The sequence below is a fragment of the Raphanus sativus genome, chromosome 9, assembly GCF_000801105.2.
Source record: "Raphanus sativus cultivar WK10039 chromosome 9, ASM80110v3, whole genome shotgun sequence".
In the NCBI taxonomy this organism is placed as follows: Eukaryota; Viridiplantae; Streptophyta; class Magnoliopsida; order Brassicales; family Brassicaceae; genus Raphanus; species Raphanus sativus.
The window spans coordinates 36,843,658-36,867,689 of NC_079519.1; the positions used below are offsets into that span (position 1 = coordinate 36,843,658).

At 38.9% G+C, this 24,032-nt stretch overlaps 5 protein-coding genes and 1 non-coding gene across 12 annotated transcripts; 4 read left to right on the forward strand and 2 right to left on the reverse strand.

Moving 5' to 3' along the window:
* Positions 1–2,567: 2,567 nt before the first annotated feature.
* On the forward strand, positions 2,568–3,828 carry LOC108825836 (uncharacterized). Its single transcript, XR_008938976.1, has one exon. It is a non-coding gene; the product is annotated as an uncharacterized LOC108825836 (transcript).
* Positions 3,829–4,318: 490 nt separating this feature from the next.
* LOC108823322 (U-box domain-containing protein 2) lies at positions 4,319–8,086 on the reverse strand. Of its 5 annotated transcripts, none has more exons than XM_018596496.2 (6): positions 7,889–8,086; positions 7,439–7,482; positions 7,055–7,339; positions 6,855–6,971; positions 4,627–6,396; positions 4,319–4,547 (listed from the first exon to the last, which is right to left on the reverse strand). In XM_018596496.2, the coding sequence occupies exons 2-6, from the start codon at positions 7,439–7,441 to the stop codon at positions 4,491–4,493; spliced, it is 2,232 nt and encodes a 743-aa protein (XP_018451998.1). In that variant the 5' UTR covers positions 7,442–7,482; positions 7,889–8,086; the 3' UTR covers positions 4,319–4,490. The 5 variants fall into 5 exon arrangements, with proteins under 5 accessions (XP_018451998.1, XP_018451997.1, XP_018451999.1 ...); XM_018596495.2 differs by having other exon boundaries at positions 7,439–7,493; XM_018596497.2 differs by having other exon boundaries at positions 7,439–7,493; positions 7,940–8,069.
* Positions 8,087–8,879: 793 nt separating this feature from the next.
* Positions 8,880–12,799, reverse strand: LOC108827288 (WD40 repeat-containing protein HOS15). The gene is made up of 14 exons (XM_018600663.2): positions 12,594–12,799; positions 12,065–12,210; positions 11,469–11,964; positions 11,286–11,380; positions 11,125–11,171; positions 10,890–11,031; positions 10,688–10,751; positions 10,175–10,333; positions 9,970–10,091; positions 9,794–9,868; positions 9,647–9,700; positions 9,483–9,556; positions 9,301–9,375; positions 8,880–9,203 (listed from the first exon to the last, which is right to left on the reverse strand). Exons 1-14 carry the CDS (start codon positions 12,652–12,654, stop codon positions 8,984–8,986), a joined length of 1,830 nt encoding a protein of 609 aa, XP_018456165.1. The 5' UTR covers positions 12,655–12,799; the 3' UTR covers positions 8,880–8,983.
* Positions 12,800–13,035: 236 nt separating this feature from the next.
* Positions 13,036–14,989, forward strand: LOC108827291 (microtubule-associated protein RP/EB family member 1C). The gene is made up of 6 exons (XM_018600667.2): positions 13,036–13,242; positions 13,440–13,595; positions 13,690–13,796; positions 14,064–14,310; positions 14,386–14,499; positions 14,587–14,989. Exons 1-6 carry the CDS (start codon positions 13,135–13,137, stop codon positions 14,845–14,847), a joined length of 993 nt encoding a protein of 330 aa, XP_018456169.1. The 5' UTR covers positions 13,036–13,134; the 3' UTR covers positions 14,848–14,989.
* A 735-nt stretch (positions 14,990–15,724) lies between these two features.
* LOC108827289 (F-box protein SKIP2) lies at positions 15,725–17,904 on the forward strand. 3 transcript variants are annotated; one of them, XM_018600664.2, is made up of 2 exons: positions 15,725–17,325; positions 17,520–17,904. In XM_018600664.2, exons 1-2 carry the CDS (start codon positions 15,762–15,764, stop codon positions 17,648–17,650), a joined length of 1,695 nt encoding a protein of 564 aa, XP_018456166.1. In that variant the 5' UTR covers positions 15,725–15,761; the 3' UTR covers positions 17,651–17,904. The 3 variants fall into 3 exon arrangements, with proteins under 3 accessions (XP_018456166.1, XP_056850594.1, XP_018456167.1); XM_056994614.1 differs by having other exon boundaries at positions 17,531–17,904; XM_018600665.2 differs by having other exon boundaries at positions 17,536–17,904.
* Positions 17,905–19,067: 1,163 nt separating this feature from the next.
* On the forward strand, positions 19,068–20,872 carry LOC108827290 (uncharacterized). The gene is made up of 3 exons (XM_018600666.2): positions 19,068–19,466; positions 19,550–19,656; positions 19,953–20,872. Exons 1-3 carry the CDS (start codon positions 19,185–19,187, stop codon positions 20,686–20,688), a joined length of 1,125 nt encoding a protein of 374 aa, XP_018456168.1. The 5' UTR covers positions 19,068–19,184; the 3' UTR covers positions 20,689–20,872.
* The last annotated feature ends 3,160 nt before the right edge of the window (positions 20,873–24,032 follow it).

Sequence of the window (24,032 nt, forward strand, 5' to 3'; positions counted from 1 at the left end):
TTAATTTGGGTTTGCATTTTATGTTTATACAAACATAAAGATAGTCATGAATAAGTAATGGACATAATATCTAATTAACAAATTCAAACCCAAATATCCAATATATGATATTTGCTAACTTTTAATATTTAGCCAAACTCATTTTGGACTTCCATTTCTCATTCAAAACCAACTCTGATTTTGACATACGAGTACACTACTTCATAGTGTCAAACATTCGGTTATTCCGACGAACGTCTTCGTCCCGAAACATACCGAAAAATGGTCTTAAACCATTTCGTCAAAAACGAGTTCCAACAAATTCGGGTCCCAGCCCATCCAGTTTATTACTACGGTTGGTGCTGGTACATTAGATCGTGATTTTCCTTGTTTAAAGGAGGCGCACTTCCAGCTAAACTGTTGCCGTTTGTTCACGCGGGAAAGACTAGTAACCATGATAGTGGATATCTGTGTTATCCCGGAACACTAATTCCGGAGAGGGTAAAGGGGAAGACCGTTATGTGCTGAGGAAGGAGGGAATGATCACGTTGAAAAAGGGGAGGTGGTGAAAGCTGCTGGTGGACTCGGAATGATTATTGCGAATGTGCGGGGAATAACGGAGAAGAGCTTCAGGGGAAAGCTTATTTGTTACCGACAACCAATTTGGGAGGGAAAGCTGGTGACGTTATCAGACACTAGGTCTTGACCGATCCGAATCCCACCGCTTTTATTTCGTTCCAAGGAACTGCCGTCAACGTCAAGCAGTCTCCGGTGCTTTTAGCTCTCAAGGACCTAACTCGATAACGCCAAACATTCTCAAACCGGACTTGATCGCTCCGAGAGTCAATATCCTCGCCGCATGGACCGGAGCCGTGGGACCTTCCGCTTCGGATACTCGCCGCGTGGAATTCAACATCATCTCAGGAGCGTCCATGTCTTGCCCTCACGTCAGCGGTTTAGCGGCTCTTCTCAAGTCTGTGCATCCCGAGTGGAGCCGGACTGCTATTCGATATGTTCTAATGACCACCGCTTATTTTACTCTATTAATAAAGAACTATAAACAACATGAAATACAAACTTCACACCAAAGAAAACATGAAATACACTGCAGAACAAACAAACACTTATTAGATGGCTCGTAAAAAAAGATCTACAATCATCAAGGAATATTCAGTTACAATGATAATGTATATAGATATCTCTTATTATTGTTGAAGATTCTGATCCTTTATAACCACTATGGCTATTTAAAGCCTTGCATATAAATGAGATATCTAGAGGAAATACAATGTCCTTCATGGTACGAGATGATATCTCTTATTCTATCTACCACAACCAACCCTCCTTTAGTCCTTTAAGCAGACATTGACAAATGGTAAAACAACAAAAGATCATTTACTAACAGTGTTTTCTGTTAATAACCAGCAACAAACAAGGAGACGCGAGTTTCAACTGTTTGTGGTACCATCCTCACTTTTTTCTTCTTATAGTGCCTTGTGTCAAGAACAGCTTTTATAACTTATACAGTTGGACCGAGACTTATCATATGATTTCAAATCCATTATAGCTTTTATTTCGTAGATGCCAAAAATTGTCTCAACAATGGGAAAGTTTTTTTTTTCATGAATGGTATTGGCATACATCCTTCTAGAATAGGATGCAGAGAGTCATTTTATATTGTATTTATAATTTTTAATCATAGCTGTGGTCAAAGTCTAATGTTATTCCATATATGATTTAAGAAACCAATTGTAGACCATTCTTTTTTCTGAAAAAAAATTTAGACCATTATTACGCGTTTGAAAAGGAGAAAAGGCAAAAACAAATAATGCAGATATATAGACGTTAGATCATTCTAATTGAATTGTAGCTAAAAGTTAGGAGTTTATATGATTAAAATAAGGAGAAAAATTTGCATAGTTTGTTGACTTTATTCTCTATCATACAGAAAGACATATTAAACGTTAATTAACTACAAAACATCAAAAGAAATGATAAAAATCATCATGACAAAAGTATATTCATGTGGAAGATGGAATGTGATGGTGCTGGGTAAAGCGTAGCTATCGCGTGCCAAGAGTAGTGGCCTAGCTCTACTTCTCCACAGATCCAACCTTCTAAGCTATTCTTATTGTTTATTTTCATGGTTCTTGTTTTTCTTTTAATATGTATGCTTTGAATCTACCAGAAAAAAGCAGGTAGAGATAATAAACCAAAAGCCAGACATATCTTACAGCCTCTCAGCTTTATCATGTGTGTTCTTACTAAAAAAGGAAGCTCACGAAAACAATTATTTTTTCTTTTACCCGCCAAAGCAATATAAAGATTTAACAGGGTTTAATTCATTTTGTTAAACCTAAAACTTAATTTACAAAACGGATGAGTTTGAAATGGAACCTTGGTAAGTTTTAAAGAAATTCAAGAACAGGCAAAAAACCTTAGAAAATAATAAAAGTCTATTTGAAGCAAATAAGTAATTATTGTGACCATGCCACCTAATGCAGTCTGTAGATTATTGTCACGGTACTGAATGAAAACAAGAAAAAGGAAACACCATGTCTAGTAAACTAGGACTCATACTTCTCATGATCTTTGTTACTGCTAAAAAAAATCTTTCGGTGTATATTTTACCTTTTTTTATGGCTTATGTGTATAAATATATTGGATGTAGTTTATGTATCAGAGACTATAGGTTAAGTGAAAAGAAAAATAATAAGAATAAAGGTCCAAATCTTTTTGACTTTTTCAACAGAAACTTCTCTTTTGTCTTCTTTAAATATTCAAATTTGTCTGTCCACTCTTTCGTTATGTTTTTAATTTAAAACTTTACCTTTCTCTCTCTCTGTCTCTTGTCGGAAAACTCAGAAGCTTCGAAAATGGGGAGGCCATGTACGGTAGAAAAGAAGAGTCTTTTGATCATCTCTCATCGTAATCAAGAGGTCGAAAATGAAGAAGAGGAAGAAGCGTTGTCTCTGTGTGATTTGCCGGTGAATTCATCTAACGAGAAAGCTGAGCTTCCGAAACAACCAAAGGCAGAAGAGGAGTTCGAATTCGAAACCGGGTCATCGTTTCGCCTCGGGTCGGATTCGTGTGAACTGGCTCCGGGGATGAGTACGGCTGACGAGTTATTCTCCGAAGGTCTACTCCTCCCGTTTCGTCACTCCGTCAGCTTAGACGCCGGACTTCCCGGTCCGAACCGGTTGATCACCAGATCAGAATCTGCCGATTTCCGAAGAACCGGAGCCGGTTCGAACCGGAAAATCGAAACTAATTTCATCGATTACAGTCAACCGAGTCCACAGCCACAGATCATGAGACGATCATCGAGCATGACGGGGAGAGTGAGTTCTATCAGAAGCTCCAAATCATCTTCGATTTGGGATTTTCTCCGGTTAGGACTCGTCCGTACGCCGGAGATCGAACTTCGAACGGCGAGAGTATCAGTGAGTCGAAACAGTAGCTGCAGTAGCACAAGCACGAGCTCGAATTCGAAGAGAACAGAGTCGAAACCGAGGAATCGGAGAAGAAGCTTTCTGTTCGGGGATTGTAAGTGCTCTGCGGCGGCGACCGAGACGATCGTACCTGTGAAGAAGACGGCGAAGAAAGAGGAGAAAATGGCGGTTGCCCGGAAGAGAACGTTTGAGTGGTTAAAAGAGTTAGGGTTTGTCGGTTGATCACGGGAGACGAAGCTTGGCTTGATGATCACTCAATCAAAGAAACTTCGTGTTTCTCTGTCTTTTTTTTTCTTAAATATTTTAATGTATTTTTTTCTGTTTAATCAATTTGTAGGTGATTAATTTTTGTATGTTAGTGTTGATTGCCAATTATACTTTAATTTTCCAGATGATCTATGTTTTTGTATTTAAAAAATCATTCTATATAAAGAAAACAGTAAGCATTTTTCAGCAATGTCATACTTTATCTATGTTTTAGACCAACATCTCTTTCTAAGCACCTCAATAAGACATAAGAGAGAGAGGCTTTTACCAAAAAAAAAAGACATGAGAGAGGCATACACGTATATATGATGGTATGAAAGCGAGACACCATTAAGAAACGAGAATGATGTGAACGTTACATATCATATTGCTGTGCTTACTTTATTTATTTGTTTGCTTGCATAGTAGATTCTTACAAGAAGGGTGCCTAGCATGATTAAAGCAATCTTGTTTATATCTAAGACGTTAAATTTCCCCACTCAAAAAATCGTATAATATAAAGTTTTCTCGCTATATAACATTATAGTCACTTGCGAGGCTTAAAATTTTATAAAACTATCAAATGAGGCCACCCCATCAGTTTCAGTGTCCAGTACATTTTAAACTAAACAAAAAATAAATATTTTCTTCAATGAAATAATATTAAGAAAATTGTATACAATTCTCTAAGCTTAGAGATTCATGTTATACACATAGGTTTTCCATAAGAATCGCTATATAATACAACAACATATATACATACGTATATTATGTATCATACATGTATAGGTTAGTAGTAGTACAAGCAAAAGATCAGCCTCTCCTCTGGTTTTGTTTTTGGGATTTGAAGTACTTCAGAAGATTATGTGCCTGAAACAAAAAAAAACATATAAACAGTTATTACTGCAATGACTTACCAAAACAAGAAAGAGTGAAAATAAAAAGAAACCTTCTCTTTAGCTCTAGCTGTTCCTGATTTAGTAAGAGCCACAAGAGGTGGAATAGCTCCTTCTCTAATAATACTGTTACAGAACCTCTGACTATGCATAGCAAGCTGCAAAAGCGCAGCGGTCGCATTCTCCTTCCCTCTCGCCGAACCTAACTCCACCACTTCCACCAGCACCGGTATACCTCCTTCCTCACCGATCGCAACCTTCCCTTCTCTAACCGTCGCAAGATTCGCCAGCACGACCACAGCTTTCTCCACCATCCCAGCCGCGGGATCCATCAGCTCGACCAAGTACTTAACCGCCCCCGCCTCGATCACTTTCGCCTTGTTCTCGTGGTGTATCGAGAGGTTAAACAGAGCCGTGGCCGCGTCTTTCTTCCCTCTCAAACTCCCGTGTCCCAAGAGATCAACAAGCGGCTCTATCGCTCCCGCTTCACCTATCTTGGTCTTGTTCTCTTCTATCACTGATAAGCTGAAGAGCGTCGCTGCCGAGTTCTCTTTGGCTTCTAGGTTTCCCGTCTTGAGGACGTGGATGAGCGGCTCTATAGCTCCACTGTCTGCTATGACTGATTTGTTGTTGTCGTTGATGGATAGGTTCAGCAAGCAAGTCACCGCGTCCGCTTGGATCCTCTCGTCCGTGGAGTAGAGAAGATCGACTAACGAGTCGATCGCACCGCACCTGGCGATGACGATGCGGTTGTCCGTGCTGTTTCTCGACAGTATCCTGACTCTAGCTGTTGCCTCTCTCTGTGCGTCCGGAGAAGTGCTCTTGAGATCTTCGATCAGTTTCTTAACCTCGGATTCTATGCTTGAACTGCTTCCGGTTTCTCTTATGGTCGCTGGTATGATCCCCGGGTGGTTGAAATGCCTCCCTGATGGAAGCCGCCACACAGGTTTGGAGGAGACTGATGGTGTTGCATCGTTGACGATTGTTTCGGTTTTGGAAGAGACTGATGTGTCAGCAGCATCGTTAGTGATTCTTTCGGATTTGGAAACCACTTCTTCGCAGACAATCCCTGGTGCAGAGACAGACCTGCTTAGGACCACCTGACGCAGCTTCTCGCACTTGGTAGCGTCTAAAGATTCCGTACGGCCGTTTCCACCAATCTTCATAGGTGATGATGGAGCTCTCTCCGAAGAAAGAGGCTGAGAATCATCACACTCATCATCAGAAGCTGGTTCAACGAGAAGAGGGAATGCCTGACTTGACTGAACCAACTCCAATGGATCAGGAAGATTGACATTGTTTGACTCGCACCAGTTTGCAATGAATGCCTTGACGATGAAGTTAGGTGTCAAACTGGTCTGAGACAGAGCCTGCCTCGTCTTTGGGCAAACCATGAGTCCCATATCAAACCATTTTTCGATAAAAGCCCGTTCGTATGTTTGACCAGATGTCACAATGACTGGATCAGTCATAAGCTCGAGGGATAGAGGGCAGCGGAAGTCGGGAGGTACAGGGACAGAACAACCTAACTGAGACTGCTTTATGTTGGTAAGGTAATCATGCATTTGTGTTGTAAGAGAGATCAATCCTTCTATAAACTCAGCTTCGGTGTTATTCTCGGTAAGCTCTGCGTTCTCCTTCAGACTTGCAAGCACCACACCTTCTATGAGAATCTCCTGGTTGGATCTTAGACCAACACTCTCAGCAATTTTGACTAGAGCCTCTGAAGTGGGTCCATTACCTTCCTTTTGATCTATCAGAGCGAGATCAATAGTATATGAAACTTCATCTCTTCCTACTAACTTCACCAGTTCTATGCAGTCCTGCAAGATTGAACAATGTCATAACATAGAAGAGCCTTAGCAATAACTATGGGTGGGAAAAAAAACTCAACTGAAATAACTGAACCCAAACCCACCTAAACCAAATCCATGTCTAAATCATAACCATTCGATTATAGTTTTTATCAACTCAAATGGTTCGATTTTTATACTGAAGTGTAGTTAATTAGATTAACTAAATATAGTAATAATATTAAAATTTAAAATATTTAACCATCTAAATTTAATAACTAAGCATAATTTTATACATTTAATTGAACTAAATCCACTACAAAAAAAAAAAAACAAATTGAACACAAACCAGACTAAATCGAACACAAATCAAACCAAACAAAACTAATTTCAGTTTGCTTGGGTTAAAGCTTTCTCAGCAAACTAAACCGAAATGTCCACCCCAAGCAATAACTAGTTCCTTATAGAAACTAACAATGAGACTATACCTCAAACGATGGTGAAACAAGATCGGCAGGTAAGTGTTGTTCGCAGTGTTTGAGCAGCTGAAAGACTTCCAAACTAGATTCTCGCAATTTTGAAGCTAATGATTCAATTTGAAGAACCTGGTGATACACAAGATAGATAGCTAAGCTAAGAAGAAAAAACAAATTAAGCTCAGAGAAGTGTTGGCTGTTTCGTTACTTACATAAAAGATTCTACTAGAAAGAGGTTCCCAGCTCTCAAACTGCTCTCTGAGTTCATCAACGTACTGAGATAACTCTTCAAATCCGTTGTTAAGTAACTCGCTAGGAGAGGCATCAGAGCCAACAAGGTTCTCAAGAACAGGCTGAAGAAGCTTGGCTATGTCTTCTCCTCTGGTGTAGTATTTATAAGCAGGGTTTGAATATAAGGTGTCCATGGATGATATGCTTTGATATGAGGAGATGTTATCTAAGAGAACTCTCAACCAAGACACCTCCATGTTTACCTCCTTTAGTTAACCAAAAACAAATATGAACAGGACATGAGTTTATAATTAGTAAAATAAATCAAAGGAAGTAAGTAAAGCTTAGACATTCAGAAATTTTACCATAATGTAAATGAAATAAATCAATTAGTAGTAATCAAAGCCCCCTGAACAAGAACTGCAACAAATAAGTAAAAAAAAAACTTGGACCTGAACATTAGCTTCATAAGAAAGATCAAGCATTGGTTTAACCCTAAGTACAGTAACTAGACATTTGGTTAGTTTGAGTTTGATGATTCATATGGAAGAACATGTTTTAGAACATAAGCTTGAGGTGAGGACCCCTAGAGATTATTCTTAGTCAACGCTGGAGTCAATTATAATAAAATCACATTGAAACGCGGAATCAAACAATCAGTTTGAGTATGTTTACTTGGTTCAAATTCAAAAACTTAACCAGGAAATCAAACGAACGAGCTCTAACACAATCTATGAAACTAAAGAAAAATATATTCTAACCCGAGAAAAAAAGAAGAAGAGAAGACAGAGATCGTCTCTGGAACCAGAACGAACCTTGACGATTGAAGTTTCTTAAAACGAAGGAGAGGAAGAAGATGAAGTCACCTCGCAGAAATGGCAGTTTCAACTCTCTATGTCTCTGTCGGAGAGGACGTAAATGAGAGAACCGTGGAAGCGCGGTAAGACCAGTTCCTTCTTTCTTCCTCTAAAGGGAGATTATTAACAAGTCTTTTTATTTTCCTCCCAAAATGTTTAATTATATTGTTAGTGGTCTTCTTTGTCATTAGTTTAGTCTAATTAGCGAATCTTGCGTCAAACCTTGTTAGGTGGGAATGAGATTATGTGAATCAATTACGAGTACTATTTTCTATTTTTGATTTCAAATGATTTGTTTTCTTTTTTTGGTTTAGTTAAAGCTGCTCCTGTTTCCGTCTTTATATTTGATTTTTTTATTAGCTTTTAAAGAATCGTTACGTGCTCTAGTCCGTTTAGGGCGAAAATTGTATAACCAAGACCGCTATGAGCTTTTCTAATAAACTAATCGTCTGAATCAAAGATATTGTGCACGACTTTTTTCACTAAACGACTAAGAAGCGTCTATTGACTATAAAACACCATATCAATTTAATGCGAGCGCGTTTCCATTAGGCTGCTTCCTTGATAAATTGACCAATTCTTCCCTCTTGACCTTATAGAATGACTTTCAGATCATTTCGGTCTGAAAATAAGAGGAAGAAACGCTCGAATAGTATTCCAATATTTAATAACTCAATACTAGAAAACAAGTCGAAAAAGTATTTGATGTGATACAACAAAAATTCGAAAGAAACCTCTGAATTTTCTACAAAGGACACGTTTCAGATTCTGAGGAAAAAAGAAAGAAACTCCCCCAACTACATTCTTCCAGAACTACTATATATTACAAATACAACATAACATTGTTACCAATACTGCTCCTGATGAAACCAACTCTCTATTGTTTGTTTCAGTTTCTGCTAGAATCAATAGTTTCTGTTCTCAAATAGCTCTATTGTAATAAAGCCAATAATAAAATCATAAAATATGTTTTTCAATAAATATGTGCAAGAACAAAATAAAGGTTTGGACTGAGAGTGTTAGGAGCACACTACTACAACTACACTTTTAAAACTACATTCTAAAATCAAGAACACAGACCGAGTTATCAGCGAAGCAAGCTGCGAGTTTGTTGCCTTCCTTGTTCCAACACACTTCGAATATTCCTCCTTCTCCTGTGTATGTCTTCACGACCTTTCCTTCTTTCAGTGACCATATGTGTATCGACTTGTCCACTGAACCACTCGCTATGTACTCCCCGTTTGGACTAAACGCCAACGAGTACACCGCGTCCCTTCATCAAATTGTCATCAATTCAGTTTTTTTGTTAGTACCACAGTGAGGTGAAACCACAAATCATCATCATAACATATGAACGGTTGAAGTTTTACCTGTGGCCGTTGAGACTGCATATCATTTTGCCGAGTTCTGCATCCCATAGCTTTACTGTTGAGTCAAATGATGCACTGCTCCACTCAAAGAAACAACAGAAGAGAGATTAATGAATGATATGTCACACACAATAGTACAATACAATGCAACTGGTATTCTATTTTATAAAGCGTTTTATCACCTGGCAAGAGTTAGCGGTTTGTTAGGATTGTTGGTTCCTGCTCCTGTAGGACTCCATCTGATTGTATAAATTTCCTGAACAAAATAGAATATCCATCCTTAGACGCTATTAGGAAGAAGAAAAAAGAAAACATTACTCCAAGACTTGATGAGATTTATGTTTACCTTAGTATGGTCTCGGAGGTCATGAACAAAGCTGTGTTGTTTTGTATTCCATATCTGAAGAAAAAAAGTAGAGAAAAACTGAACACAAACGTCTATTTTAAGTCAACGTAAATTAGTAAAAAACAGTCGAGAAGTTAATTTAGAAACCTTGGCAGTACTATCATCTGAGCATGAGGCCAGTAATGTACCGGTAGGATCCCATTTCACGCAATTAACCTCACCCTGCAATTATGTAAGCACCGATATGGTTAGTGATGATACAAATGTCAAATACTGAAGAAATAATGATAACAAATGAGAGATGGTTGGACGAGAGACAAAACCTGATGACCAGCAAAGACTTTCATAGGCCGAGTTTCTCCAATCTTACACAAGTAGATAAAGGTGTCGGTGGAACTCGTTGCAAAAGACACATTGTTGCGCCAATCAACGTCAAGTGTTGGGCCTATATCCACAATTTTTATCAATTGTTATATATACATGAGAGAACTTCATTCAAATTGATGTTTCATGAAAAGAATTTGTTACCTGTGTGAAATTCAAATTGTTGCTTCCATTCCTCTGCCTTTACATCCCAAACAACAGCAGTTCTATCGACACTTCCGGTTAGAAGATAATCACCCTTCTTGTTCCACTTTAGGGAAAATATAGGTCCCTTGTGTTTGCTCAGAGTACTTATCAGGTCACCTGAAAAATGTAAAAAGAGTAATTTGTAAATTTAAAGGCCTAATCTCAAGAAACATACTATAAAAGGTGAGTACGTTTTGGGCCAACATGCAGAATGATAATGCTTTTTTACTAGCTGATAGCTTTCCTGTTTCAATCGCGGAACTCTTGTTACTACCAAAGCCCATACAATTAACCTCAGAAAGTTGTAGCTCACGCTAAGAGGGAACATATAGATATTAATTTTGACATAAGTTACTCAAAACTTGATCAATTCATGATAAACTAGAGTTTAATTCCCAGAAAACAGAGATGCGAGTAATACAAGGGGATAACTCATACAGAGAGTAACACCAGAAAGGAACGTGGACATACCGTTTGTAGTCCAGATTCTTGCTTGGCCATCACATGAACCAGTGGCAAGCAAAGTCCCTTCACCCTGAAAATTCAGAAATCAGATAACATTTTTTTTAGCAGAAACTAAGGCACTAGAATAAAGGACAGGCAGAAACTAGCAGTATCCAAGAATAGGTAGATATTTTTTTTTGAGCTGTGAAAACGAAGCAGCAGCTCTTACATTCCAGTCAAGAGTGGTCACATCCTTGCTCTTCTCGTTTGACTTTCCTTTTGCATGTTTCAGGATCAAAGCGCTGATACTACGACTAGATTTTAATGGTCCTTCCGGAATATTCCAGATTCGTGCTGTCGTATCACCAGACCTGATATTTTTGCAAAGGCACATATGAACGGTATAAGAAAACAAAACTACTTATTCCCATGTGCATTCACCAGTTTAAACAGAACCTACTTACCCTGAAGCAAGCAATGAAGCCGACGGACTCCATGCACACGCACAAACCTAAATCAGTAATATAGACAGAATCTTAATCTCAACATAAGAAAGACAAGGACTACAATGTAACAGATACCAGTGAGCTTGCCCATTTTAGAGATAAAATCATCTAAAAGGTACCTCAGAAGTATGCCCTTCCAAAATCCTCACATCAGAATTAGGAATGTGAGATGGCTGAGATGTAGGAGTCATGGTGATATCCATAGGTTCTGCAGCTGTTCACATAAGAAACACACAAAAAAATATTAGCAAATTAGCAGCAAAGATTCAAAAGTATCAACGCTAAAATATATGAAGACTAACCCGAAGAACGGCCATGATCTTCATCGCCAGCATTAGCTTTGTTGTCACTTTGGTCAAGAGCCATGTCCCTGTCACCATCCCCAAGCTGCTTCTCTTGAGCCTTCTCCCTCTCAATCTTCTCTCGTTCCCTCTCCCTTTCAATGTCTCGTTCCCTCTCTACTTTCATTCTTTCCCTCTCCCTCTCGAATGTTTCTCGTTCCATCTTCTCCTTTTCTCGCTCCATCCTCTCTCTTTCCCTCTCCTTGTCTCGTTCCATCTTCTCCCTTTCCCTCTCCTTCTCTCGCTCCTTGAGTTTCTCGTGCCTATCCTTCTCCTTGAGTCGGCTGCGTTCTCCTTCAACCTCTCTGTCGTTTTCTTTAGATTTGTCTTTTTCCTTCTCCTTGTCCCTCTCTTTCCTCTTTCTCTCCCTCAGCATCTCCTGCAACTCCTTCACGTCCTTTGAAATCAGATCCAAGGGTTGAAAGAATGAGAAATCCTCCTCAGATTCCATTTCTCCCTGCGAGTAAAAGTAATAACAAGAGCTCAGTCTAAACACCACTCAAATCATACATTGCACAACAACAAAAGAGACTAAAAAAAAAGAAAAAAACAAATACATTGGTGAGATTAGCTTCCATCTCCATGTAGTGGAGTCCTTTTTGAACAAACTTGACAAGAGCACCGGGTGGAACCATGTTCCCATCAATGTTGGATTTGTTAATCCCTGCCTCGTAACCTAGAGTGAATGCAGCGTGTGTAAACCCTGCCAAAAAAAATAACCACGATTAAGATTAAACCAACCACCTTTAAAAACAACACCTACTAACATCTTACATAGCTTCAAAGCCCCTCTCAGACAAGGAAAAGCTACACACAAAAAGAAACTAATGTCCAGAGAATCCTTAATTCGAATACGATCTACAAGATCTATAGGATCGTGAACCAACAAAGCAACAATTTTTTTCCGTACAATCCGTGAAACCCTAAGACGAATCCATGAAAACCCTAAGACATCGAACATTCACAATTCCAAATCAATTCCAACACCCTAGCTAGTAGCCAGCAGAACAGAATACAAATTCAAGTATAATAAATAAAGAACAAAGGGCGAGAGTAAAACAGAGAAGGCTATGTTATCTATCGAACCTGATTCCTGAAGATATCTGAAAACCAGAAAATTCATCTCCACGGAAGTGAGTGAAGACATCTCCGAAACCCTAATTCTTCTCCCTTCAATTCACAAAAGGAATTGAGAAACAAACAAAAAAATATCGAAGGAAGAAGCTTCGTCGCCTAGAAGAAGAGGGAGCTTGAAATATTTCTCGAGATTTTAATCTCTTCTCGCATGATAATAATATTTATTTTCCATCTCCGACAATATCTCCACCTTAAACTATGGTCCTAATGGGCCTATGTGATTGTGATTAAGTCCTTTTGCGACTAATAAAGGGTTTCTATTGGGCTTTCGTAAGTAGCCTCATTGTAGACAGATTAAATGAACCCGGATCCGAAATATTCTAGAGCGGGTAAAGATTCGGGTTTCGAAATTTGAATTTAAAACTCCGCTCTCTCGACTTTGTTGTTTTCTTCTCTAATTTCAAACGAGCCGTCAGAGAGAGAGAGAGAGTGAGCAAGAACTAGAGAGAGAGAGAGAGAGAGAAGCGAGTTGGATCTGAGTGAATCGGAGATGGCTGCGAACATAGGGATAATGGACTCAGCATATTTCGTAGGGAGATCGGAGATTCTCGCGTGGATCAACTCCACTCTGCATCTAAACCTCTCCAAAGTCGAAGAGGTTGAGTTTATTTTCTCTTCTCTTCCATAAAACCTAGTTTTAGACTCCGATCTTAGGTAGCAAGCACCGTGAGACTCGAGCGATTTTGTTATTGTTATGGTTTTATTGTTCTGGAATTGAATTTGGATTCGAATCCGTCTCTGTATTGTATTTTGCTTTGTTGTTGTAAATCTGAATACGGATCAATGGATTTACAGGCTTGTTCAGGCGCGGTTCACTGTCAGCTCATGGACTCGGTTCATCCTGGAGCTGTGCCGATGCACAAGGTTAATTTCGACGCCAAGAGTGAGTACGAGATGATTCAGAACTACAAGGTGCTTCAGGACGTGTTTAACAAGCTCAAGCTCACTAAGGTCCTCTTACTAACATTATTTTTTAAGTGTATAATATTAAATAGAGCTTGCAATTGAACTGAATGGTCTGGTGAATTTATTTGGCTGTGTGTAGCACATTGAGGTGAGCAAACTCGTTAAAGGTAGACCACTTGATAACTTGGAGTTCATGCAGTGGATGAAGAAGTACTGCGATTCTGTTAATGGTGGCCAGCTTCACAGGTCAGTTTCACAGCTTATCAGAGCCCTTAACTTTGTTCCTTAATCTGTTATTATGATTCTGATTGTTGTGTCACACTGAAACTATCTGAATCATGGTTAATACATGAGTTTGCATATCATTTCTGCTGGCTCTCTTAATTCTAGTGGATTCTACTCACTTGATAGACTGTTTAATTATGAAGCTTTAGGATTATATTTTGATCTAAGTTCGTTCATATACACATTTTCTGACAACTTCCGTCTTGTACTGTGGTGGCATTCATCTAGCTATCACGCACTTGAGAGAAGAGAGGGGAGCAAAGGAGGAAAAGAAGCAACCAAGAGAGCTGCAGCTACACAACAATCTGGCAAGAGTTCTTCTTCTTCTTCAGCTGCTGCACCTAGACCTTCATCTTCAAATGGTACCCGTAAACACGATCCACCATCCTCCAACACTGGGAATCATCATCACTCTTCAAGAGCAGCCCCCTCCTCTAAACAATCTAAACCAGCTCCTCCTGCTTATGATGAAAAGGTACTCGTCTCTCTCACCACACTCATTTCTCTGCTTACACGAGATCACTAACTGGCTTTTTTCTTTATCTCACAGATCACAGAACTAAAACTCTACATCGACAGTTTAGAGAAAGAGAGAGATTTCTACTTCTCAAAGTTAAGAGATGTAGAGATTCTTTGTCAGAATCCAGACACACAACACTTACCTGTATGCAAAAAGTCTTCTCAATCTCGTTTTATAAAATCCATTAAAATGTCTTAATATGTTATAATCACCATTCGTTTGTTTCTGCAGCTTGTTGGTTCCATAACAAGAATCCTCTACGCAGCAGATGGAGAAGAAGTTGGAGCAGCAGCAGCAGAGACGCAGACCTTAAGCCCTATTGCTGAAGGATCAGAAGAGAGAAGGAACAGTGTGATAGAGTCGCAGAAGAGGAAACTCATAGTGAATCACGACGTGGAGGCTGCAGCGCGTGCATCACTCTCTCCAAGGCAACGCCTCTCTGATTCTTCTGATGTCAAATGCAGTGGCTCATCTCCTCTTTTGACCTGCTGAAGCTCCTTGCTACCACCATACCTCTGTTTCTTATGAACGTTGCTCTCTATGTTCCAAAATTCTCTGTTACTTCATATAAAAACCTATTATTACTATGTGCTTAAATGAAAATATCATTCATATGATGTTTTGTGATCGTTAATATTATGTTTTGACATATCTTATTGATTGGTAAAGGTTTACGAAGACTTGTATGCTAAGCCAATCAATCTTTGGAAAAAATTACAAAGACAAAAGTAAAGAACCAGTCTTTTCTTTAACAACAGTTTAGCGATAATTAATCTGCAACTGAGCTCTTATCAGACCTCTACCATTTGTTTCCACTATTTTAGATTGAAAAAACCATTATTACGATAGACTACTTTGATGTACAGCATGTACTACTCATGGCACATTATATGCATCAATAGAAAAGTCTGAGAAATAAGACATGCATTTTGCTCAGATTCTGCGGTGTATAAAACTGGCTCAACGTATTTGACATGTTTTCAACACAGTTAACAGAAAGAGAATCACGATTTTGTTCAACGTTTCAAAATTTTCAAAATAGAATGACAATTATCTTAAAAATAACGAATATTCATAGCCTACAAAAGTCTACTGTCTAGAAAACAAGAAGTTTGACCATTGAACACGAGAAGTCATGATTATTGCAAAGAAGAAGCGTGAAGAAGAGAAGTCAGAAAAAAGCAATAACAAAAAAGTTTAAAAAAGTCGAAGAAACCAACGATCAGGATTATCTCACTTATCTTTACCTCGAACGGCTGAGATTAACTAAAGTGAGAGTTGGGTTGAGCATGACAATTACGATAACGACACGTGGTCCCTTATTTGACGGGATGGGCCGTTACTTTTATATAACTCCTCAAAACCCGAAGACCCAAACACAAAAAAAAAAAGAAAAAACAAAAAAGATGGGACAAGCGCCGTCGTCTACGGCGGAATCTAACGGAAGAGAGATAGATCTGGGGCTAAGCTCACCGGTGATAATCGGTGGTGGAGAATCGACGGATCCGGGAAACAGCGATACGGTTAGAGATCGCGATCATACAGATGATCTACCGGACGAATGCTTAGCTCACGTGTTTCAGTACCTCGGAGCTGGAGATCGCAAGCGATGCTCTCTCGTCTGCAAACGGTGGCTCTTCGTCGACGGCCAGAACCGCCACCGGTTATCCCTCGACGCTAGAGACGAGATCTTCCCGCACCTCGCGTCTATGTTCGACCGGTTCGATTCGGTCACGAAGCTCGCTCTCCGGTGCGATCGGAAGTCCGTTAGCCTGAGCGACGAGGCTCTGGTGGTGATCTCCGTCCGCTGCTCGAATCTGACGCGCGTGAAGCTCCGCGGTTGCCGCGAGATCACGGATCTGGGGATGGTGGAGTTCGCTAAGAACTGTGGGAATCTGAAGAAGCTTTCGGTTGGATCTTGTAACTTTGGAGCTAAAGGTGTGAACGCGATGGTTGAGCATTGTAAGGTTCTTGAGGAGTTGTCGGTGAAGAGACTCAGAGGGATTCACGAAGCTCCTGAGCTGATTTGTTCGTCGTCTTCGCTTAGATCTATTTGCTTGAAGGAGCTTGTTAATGGTCAGGTGTTCGAACCGTTGGTTGCTAATACTAGAACGTTGAAAACGCTTAAGATTATTCGTTGTCTTGGTGATTGGGATAAGGTTCTTAAAACGATCGGAGAAGGAGATAGCTCGTTGAGTGAGATTCACTTAGAGAGGCTTCAAGTTAGTGACTTTGGGCTTTGTTCGATATCTAAATGCTCAAAGGTGGAGACTCTGCATTTAGTGAAGACGCCGGAATGTTCTAACTATGGTTTGATTGATGTCGCGGAGAGATGTAAGCTGCTGAGGAAGCTTCATATCGATGGTTGGAGGACTAATAGGATCGGTGATGAAGGTCTGATAGCTGTAGCGAAACACTGCTTGAACTTGCAGGAGCTTGTGCTGATTGGTGTTAATGCGACGCATATGAGTTTAGCTGCCATTGCTTCCAACTGTGAGAAGCTGGAAAGATTAGCGCTTTGCGGAAGTGTAACTATTGGTGATACAGAGATCGCTTGCATTGCTAAGAAGTGTGGGGCGTTGAGGAAGTTCTGTATCAAAGGATGTCCGGTGTCGGATCTAGGGATCGAAGCGCTGGCTGTTGGTTGTCCTAATTTGGTGAAGTTGAAGGTGAGGAAGTGTAAAGTGGTGACTGGAGAGGTTGGAGATTGGCTGCGTGAACGAAGGAGGACGCTTGTGGTGTGTATGGATGGTGATGTAAGCGAAGCAACGGTGGCTGTGGATGGTGAGGTTGAGACAGCTGTGCGGGAGCCAAGGGTGGGTCAAGCGGATGGTGGTGGCGTGCCGGAGGTTGTATCTAGTAATGGTGGAGGAAGTAGATTAGCGATGATTAGATCAAAGTTGGGGTTTCTTGGTGGAAGGAACTTGGTAACTTGCACATTCAGGAGATGGTCTTCTCATAATGATAATGGTACTAGTTCTGCTTGATATCTTATAATATGGCAACTATCAAAAACTTTCTTCCTTCTTATTCTGTAATCCTCCTTTCGTGATGTTTGTCAATCTGTGTGAAGAAGGCTTGTCGATTAGAAAAGTCATTCCAATTAAAAACATTTATCAATTATTGATTTGCGAGCAGATTATTTGACCTTTTGTATTCATAAGATTGCAACCAGTTCAGGTCGATCGATGCACTCTTCTCTATAATAGATCATCAGGTGAGGAATAAGATACAGAGCTTCAGAGAAGTAAACCCCACGAGGTCATCGGAGATGATGCAACAATGGGTTAGATGATCATTCTCAATTGATGGTGGAGTAGCAAAAGCTTAATCGCTCTGGTTGAATTGAGCGAAACTATTAGATGGTTGGAGAAGATGTTTAGGCACTGTGGGCCACAATTGTATTGGGCTTGGTCGGAAATTACTAGGGCTTGGGTTATTATGATATGAGTTTATTGGGCTATGGGGCTCTTTCACTAGTGCATTAGTCATTTGTAAAACTTTTTTTTCTTTCCGCAATTTATATTAAGAAGCCTGTTACAAAAAAAAAAAGATTGCAACCAACAGATTAAAATGATTTACTATTTAAGAGGTAACTTAAAATGGTAATTACATTCAGTTCTTCTCCCTGACAAGATGGGAGAAATAATACATTTGTACACTGGTGGTGGTTACAATAAATTTTTCTTGAAGATTTTTTAGTGATCGTTTCGTATCTTTACTCGAGAGTTGCTGTACCATCAAAGCTCTGTGATCCTCTTGGCTAAACAAAGAGCTTTTTGACTTCTTTGTTCACCACTGGTAGATATGAGGGAGAGTCTGGCCATGGTGTCCTCTTTGATGGCACTGTGGTTTCCAAGGTTGAATATATGATCCAGCTGCATCAAGTCAAATAAAATTGCAAGTCAAGGTGGGCTAATGTAACAAGCAAATTTGCTCTTGCTTCATAGAGGGTGCGAGTGTAGAACAACAAACTTACCCAAGTTTGAATTTGCTATCAGCTTTGGCTTCAACCGGGAGCCACCAAAGCAAGAAACGGCCGCCACAGCTTCCAAGTGGTTCCACCATAAAAGGAACCTTGACCAGAGACAATGGAACTTTGATGCTCTGTTTAACCCATGTTGGTTTACCATCCACAGATTTACTATGTCAAGTCCATGAACACAATGAAAATCAAAACTAACTTTTCATGAATGTATTATTTTTTCTCTGCAGCTCTGCATTCATGACACTAGCTGCAAAGTTTCTTGCACCGGTAATACATACAGTAAATTCGGAAAATTATATGTGTACCACCGATGCCTTCAAACTATGATACTAGTTACATAATGGAGAGCTGTAAAAAAATAATAATATATTTATGAAAAGCAGTTATTTATGTTTTTCATCGTGGTCTTAGATTTAAGTTTCAACAACCTGGAATGTACAAACTGCAATGTGTTGAAAACAAACCAGCACACTAGCTTCTCAAAGGAATCACAACTAGGACCTTGGATACCCACTGAAGTCAGAGCTTCGGCTTTTTTGTCACTCGTTGATTCATCATCATAAAACAACTATTATAAAAAAAATTACATTAAAAGCCCCGCTCATTAAGACAACATAGTTTATCTGCCCTTTTACAACTATGTAATAAAAACATAAGCCCATACCTTAAGCGGAAGGCCCAAACAGTATACGAACAAATAAATCGATTTAAAATAAAAAAAAGAAAGGATAATTAAAACTTTGAAGCGATTCGCTTGAACGGCGATATATTCCCTCCTCCGTCGTCGTCCGTTCACGAAACCTAATCTCTCAATTATTTTTCGGACCCTAAAATTCAAAAAATGACCCAAAACCCGGATCCAGCAAACCCTGATCCGTCGCAAGTGAAGCCGGAGAGCTTGAGCATCGTCGATGATACTAGTAGGGTGGAGAAAGCTTGGGAACACTGGAAGAAACTAGGTAGACCAAAGTACATCGTGGCTCCGATGGTGGATAACTCTGAGCTTCCCTTTCGATTGCTCTGCCAGAAATACGGAGCTCAAGCTGCCTACACGCCCATGCTACACTCCAGGATCTTCACCGAGACCGACAAGTATCGTAACCAAGAGTTCACCACTTGTAAGGTTATAATAATAATAATAATAATCTAATCACTCTTTCAAAATCTATCGGTTTTTTCTTTTTAAATCGTTGTTTTTTTCTGTAGGAGGACAGGCCGTTGTTTGTGCAGTTCTGTGCTAATGATCCTGATACGCTCTTGGAAGCTGCCAAGAGAGTCGAACCTTACTGCGATTATGTTGATATCAACTTAGGGTAATTGCAATTTTCTACCTTTACATCTTTGTGTGTTAGGATTCTTTAGTAAAGATCCAATTTTTATCGCATCATTACTGTTTAAGCTGTGTTAATTCTGATGTTTAAGTTATATTCAGTGAAGATAAGAGTTTAGTGAGGTGTTACTAGTTCAGTTCAGTGATCTGTGGGCCACAGTATTCAATAAAGATTGGATTTTTATTAAGTTTTTTGTTAGTTCAGTGATTACTAAGTGAATGTTCATTTTGAGTAGTTTTGAACTTTGGGTTAGTGAGTAAGATCGTTTTGGTTTTTAGGTGTCCTCAGCGTATTGCGAAGCGAGGGAACTATGGTGCATTCCTGATGGATAACCTTCCTTTGGTGAAGTCACTCGTTGAGAAGTTAGCTCAGAACCTCACTGTTCCCGTCTCCTGCAAGATCCGGATTTTCCCAGACCTTCAGGATACGCTCAACTACGCAAAGATGCTAGAAGAAGCCGGCTGCTCGCTGCTAGCGGTTCACGGCCGGACGAGGGATGAGAAAGACGGGAAAAGGTTTAGAGCTGATTGGGAGGCCATCAAGGAGGTGAGGAAGGCTATGAGGATCCCTGTTTTAGCCAACGGGAACGTGAGATGCGTTGAAGATGTGGATGAGTGCATCAGAGAGACGGGCGTTGAAGGTGTTCTTTCCGCTGAGACACTTCTCGAGAACCCTGCGGCGTTTGCTGGGTTTAGAACAGCTGAATGGGCTAAAGAAGAGGGATACGTCGATGGAGGATTAGACCAGGGAGATTTAGTTGTTGAGTATTTGAAGTTGTGTGAGAAGCATCCGGTTCCATGGAGGATGATTCGATCACACGTGCATAAGATGCTGGGTGATTGGTTTAGGGTTCATCCACAGGTTAGGGAGGAGTTTAATGCTCAGAACATATTAACGTTTGAGTTTCTATACGGGCTTGTGGATCAGCTGAAAGAGCTTGGAGGACGAGTTCCACTCTACAAGAAAAGGAAAAGGAAGATAGATACTCTATTAGAGTCTCCACAAAAGGTTTAGTGAGTTGAGTCTATATACGTTCTTGATTTATTGAGATCTTTTACGTTGTATTAGTGTCCAAATATTTTTGGAGTATAAAACTGTCACTTTTGATTGAAGATTTTCTGAAATGTTTCAGTTAAATTATAGAGACTATGTTTTATTTTTTGAATTAAATAATTTGAATTTGAATTTTTTTATATAAGATAGTGTATAAATTTGGCACATTTTTGGAACTGAATCATCAAACTAAACCAAAATTCATAAATAACTGAACGGATTATATGATCCATTTCCAAAATGAGAAAGGCTCAAATCGCAAGTATGCACTATTCCGTGCAATGTAAATATGGGCTGATACACAAGAAACTAAACAATTTAGGGCATTAGGTTAATATAAAAGAAAAAATTACACTCTAAGACACATTTCCACTTTCTTTTAACAGATTCAGACACTTCTCGCTGGAGCTATACTTTCTTTGTGTCTATTGTCACTTCTACCCCCAACTACAATTTGCTTTTTTTTTTCCAAACTAAACCAAATTGTCCAACTAAACAAAAAATTAAAAATATAAGAAAATAGAAATCGTTTACTCATTATCTCTTATCTCAAAATTAAAATTCAAAATCACTTCTATGGACTTTGAACCCTAATTGAGGTGATTCTTTTTCATCCTCTCCCAGAAGTTGATTGATTTCACTTTTGCAGTTTACTCTTGCCTTCTTCTGTTAATACTATCAAATCTCGTTTCTTTATGGAGAAGATGTTACTAACGAGTTTCTATGGCCGGATCTGAAGAAGAATTGGATCGAGACGTGTCGACGACCGGCGCTGAATCCACTACAGCGAAGCAGAGCCGTCATGTCTCATGTACCGAGTTGATATCAACACTCGACGATTTCCCCGGGTCACATCAACGAGGCAATAAGAGAAAGTCTTCACTTTGATATGACTGCTCCGGTGAAGAGACCTTTGTTTCCAATGCTATGGTGAAGAGACCTTTGTTTCCGATTCTCCGGTGAAGAGACCTTCGTTTCCGATGCTCCGGTAAGTTGAGTCTTATGTTTGATTCTCTATGATGGTGACTAATCGATGGATATTGTGCCGTTTAGATCTTCGAGTACAATGAAAGTGCCGTTGTGGCTATGGTTGGGAAGAACTGCTTTGCCATCGCGGGTGATCGTAGGATCGGTGTGCAGCTACAGACAATCAACATCAATCTCTAGAGAATCTTCAAGACCCACAATGGTGTCTTCATCAGCTTTTCTGGTCTCGCTACTGATGTCAAAACACTGTAAGAAAATTCCAGATGTTTTATTTGCTTCTTCTCTTTGAATCTTCTCTAAAAGGTATGGTCTTTGCGACCTCTTTTATGGAGTCAAAGCTAGTTGGTTTATGTCGCAGTTCATAGGTCCAATCACTCCCGCTATCTCAGTATGAGGATGATGTGTTTTCTTGTACCCATCGTTTACTCCACTATGAGATTTTTAGGATTTGGTTTTGAATTCTTGTTACATTTTGAAGCCATCAGCTTTTCTAGCCTGTTTGGCAACTCTGTTTTACTTGAACAAGTCCTCCATATATGGAGTGTAAGCTTTTATTTATAAAATATGGATATGATCGGAACAAAGAATTTGGTGGAGGGTTATAAGCATGTACTACTCGCTTATATGTCCACATGTGTCTACGCTTACTCTACATGTATATATAGATTGATTATTGCTAAGTCAGAGTTTAGGTGATTTCATATTGGGTTTAACCAGAGAATGGCTAGTACTTGGGAGGATCGCTAGTACTTGGGAGGATCCTAGTAAAGTTGAGGTCTTGATGAGACTTCAGGGTTTAAGGAAAGTTTATTCACAACATATATGTCCACAAATAATTAATCTACAATTTTTTTGGTGTGTGTTGATATGTTTTTTTGTTGATATTGTGTCTATGTCCACATTTTTACTCAATCCACAACTATATATGTTCATATATTTCATTTGTCCACAAACGTTTACTTCACAATTTTTTTTTTGTGTTCATGTGTTTTCTCATATTCAAGTTGTTAAAATATACTAAAATAGATTTTAAAATGTAGAAGATAAAAATGGTGTCCATGTCCACAAAATTTCATGTGATATATAGAAATATGTGTATCCACAAAATAGTGTCCACAAAACCTTGTCCACATAGATCTCAAAATGTAAACATTATAAATTTTACCAAAAGTATATACATTATGGATATCAAAATGTAGATGAAAAAAATTACAATTTATTTTACATACTAATATATATTTTATACATTGTAATTTGTAATAATGACCATTAAAATATGGTGGGGGATACAAAACCTTTTTTTAACAAAAAAATATTTAGTTTTAATATATTTCAATGGTTTGATTTTGTTGTTTTGGATGTCATCTAGTGGCTCCGAATTAAACTCAACTATCCAAAAAAACTAATTAGAGTAAATGTTAACTAAACTAAATACAACGAATCAAAACCAAACTCAAAACCAAACTCGTTGTTTCTTTTTGCTGAGTAAAAGGGCATTTTGGTCTAAAAAGCGTCTGGAGCTCACTGAAAGTGCCCCACCAACCGAATGTGTCTAATGATGTAAACAAAAAGAAAAAAGTGTCTTAGATAGTAACGCACTCACTACAAAACTCCATATCTAATTTACAACTATCTAACGAGTCTCAGTTTGATACCACCGGCTCATTACTATTTTTCCGATGTGTATGATTGATTATTGTTTTCGAACGGGTAATATAACAACAAAGATATCAAGCACAGTGATATTTTGAAAAGAAACATGTAAACGAAGTGGTCCATTCTCTACGGAAATAATTTGATATCTTTGCTTTTCTATGGTAATTGGCGCCATGTTCACGTGCCAGCTGGGTCACAGCTTAAAGTTTCATTATTAAATTGTATTTCTTTCTTACGAATACTATACTTCCTAGTGAACTTATTGTTTTTGTGAATGTTCGTATTTAAAATTTAAACTAAAGTCGTGGGAACAATCCAAATATCACTCAATTTCTGCCTTGCAGATTTTTCATATTGTTTAGGCTATTCAATTTTTTCTTGCGTATAAGGATTTCCAAATGAGCATCAAATTTGTTATGAAAGGAACACAAATTAATAAATAAGAAATCCTCAATGTATTGTAATTGTTACTTGTCCAATGCAATACACAATAATGTTTTTATATCATCGAAAATTTATAATACGTACACTGACGTTTATATTATAAAGAACCACCTAACGAAGAGCAAATAAAAAAAACTTTTCATTTCTAGTATATTTGGAAAATTATGAGGCACAAAAATATTTATCGAAATTCTGAAGAAAACAAGTCAAGAGAGCAA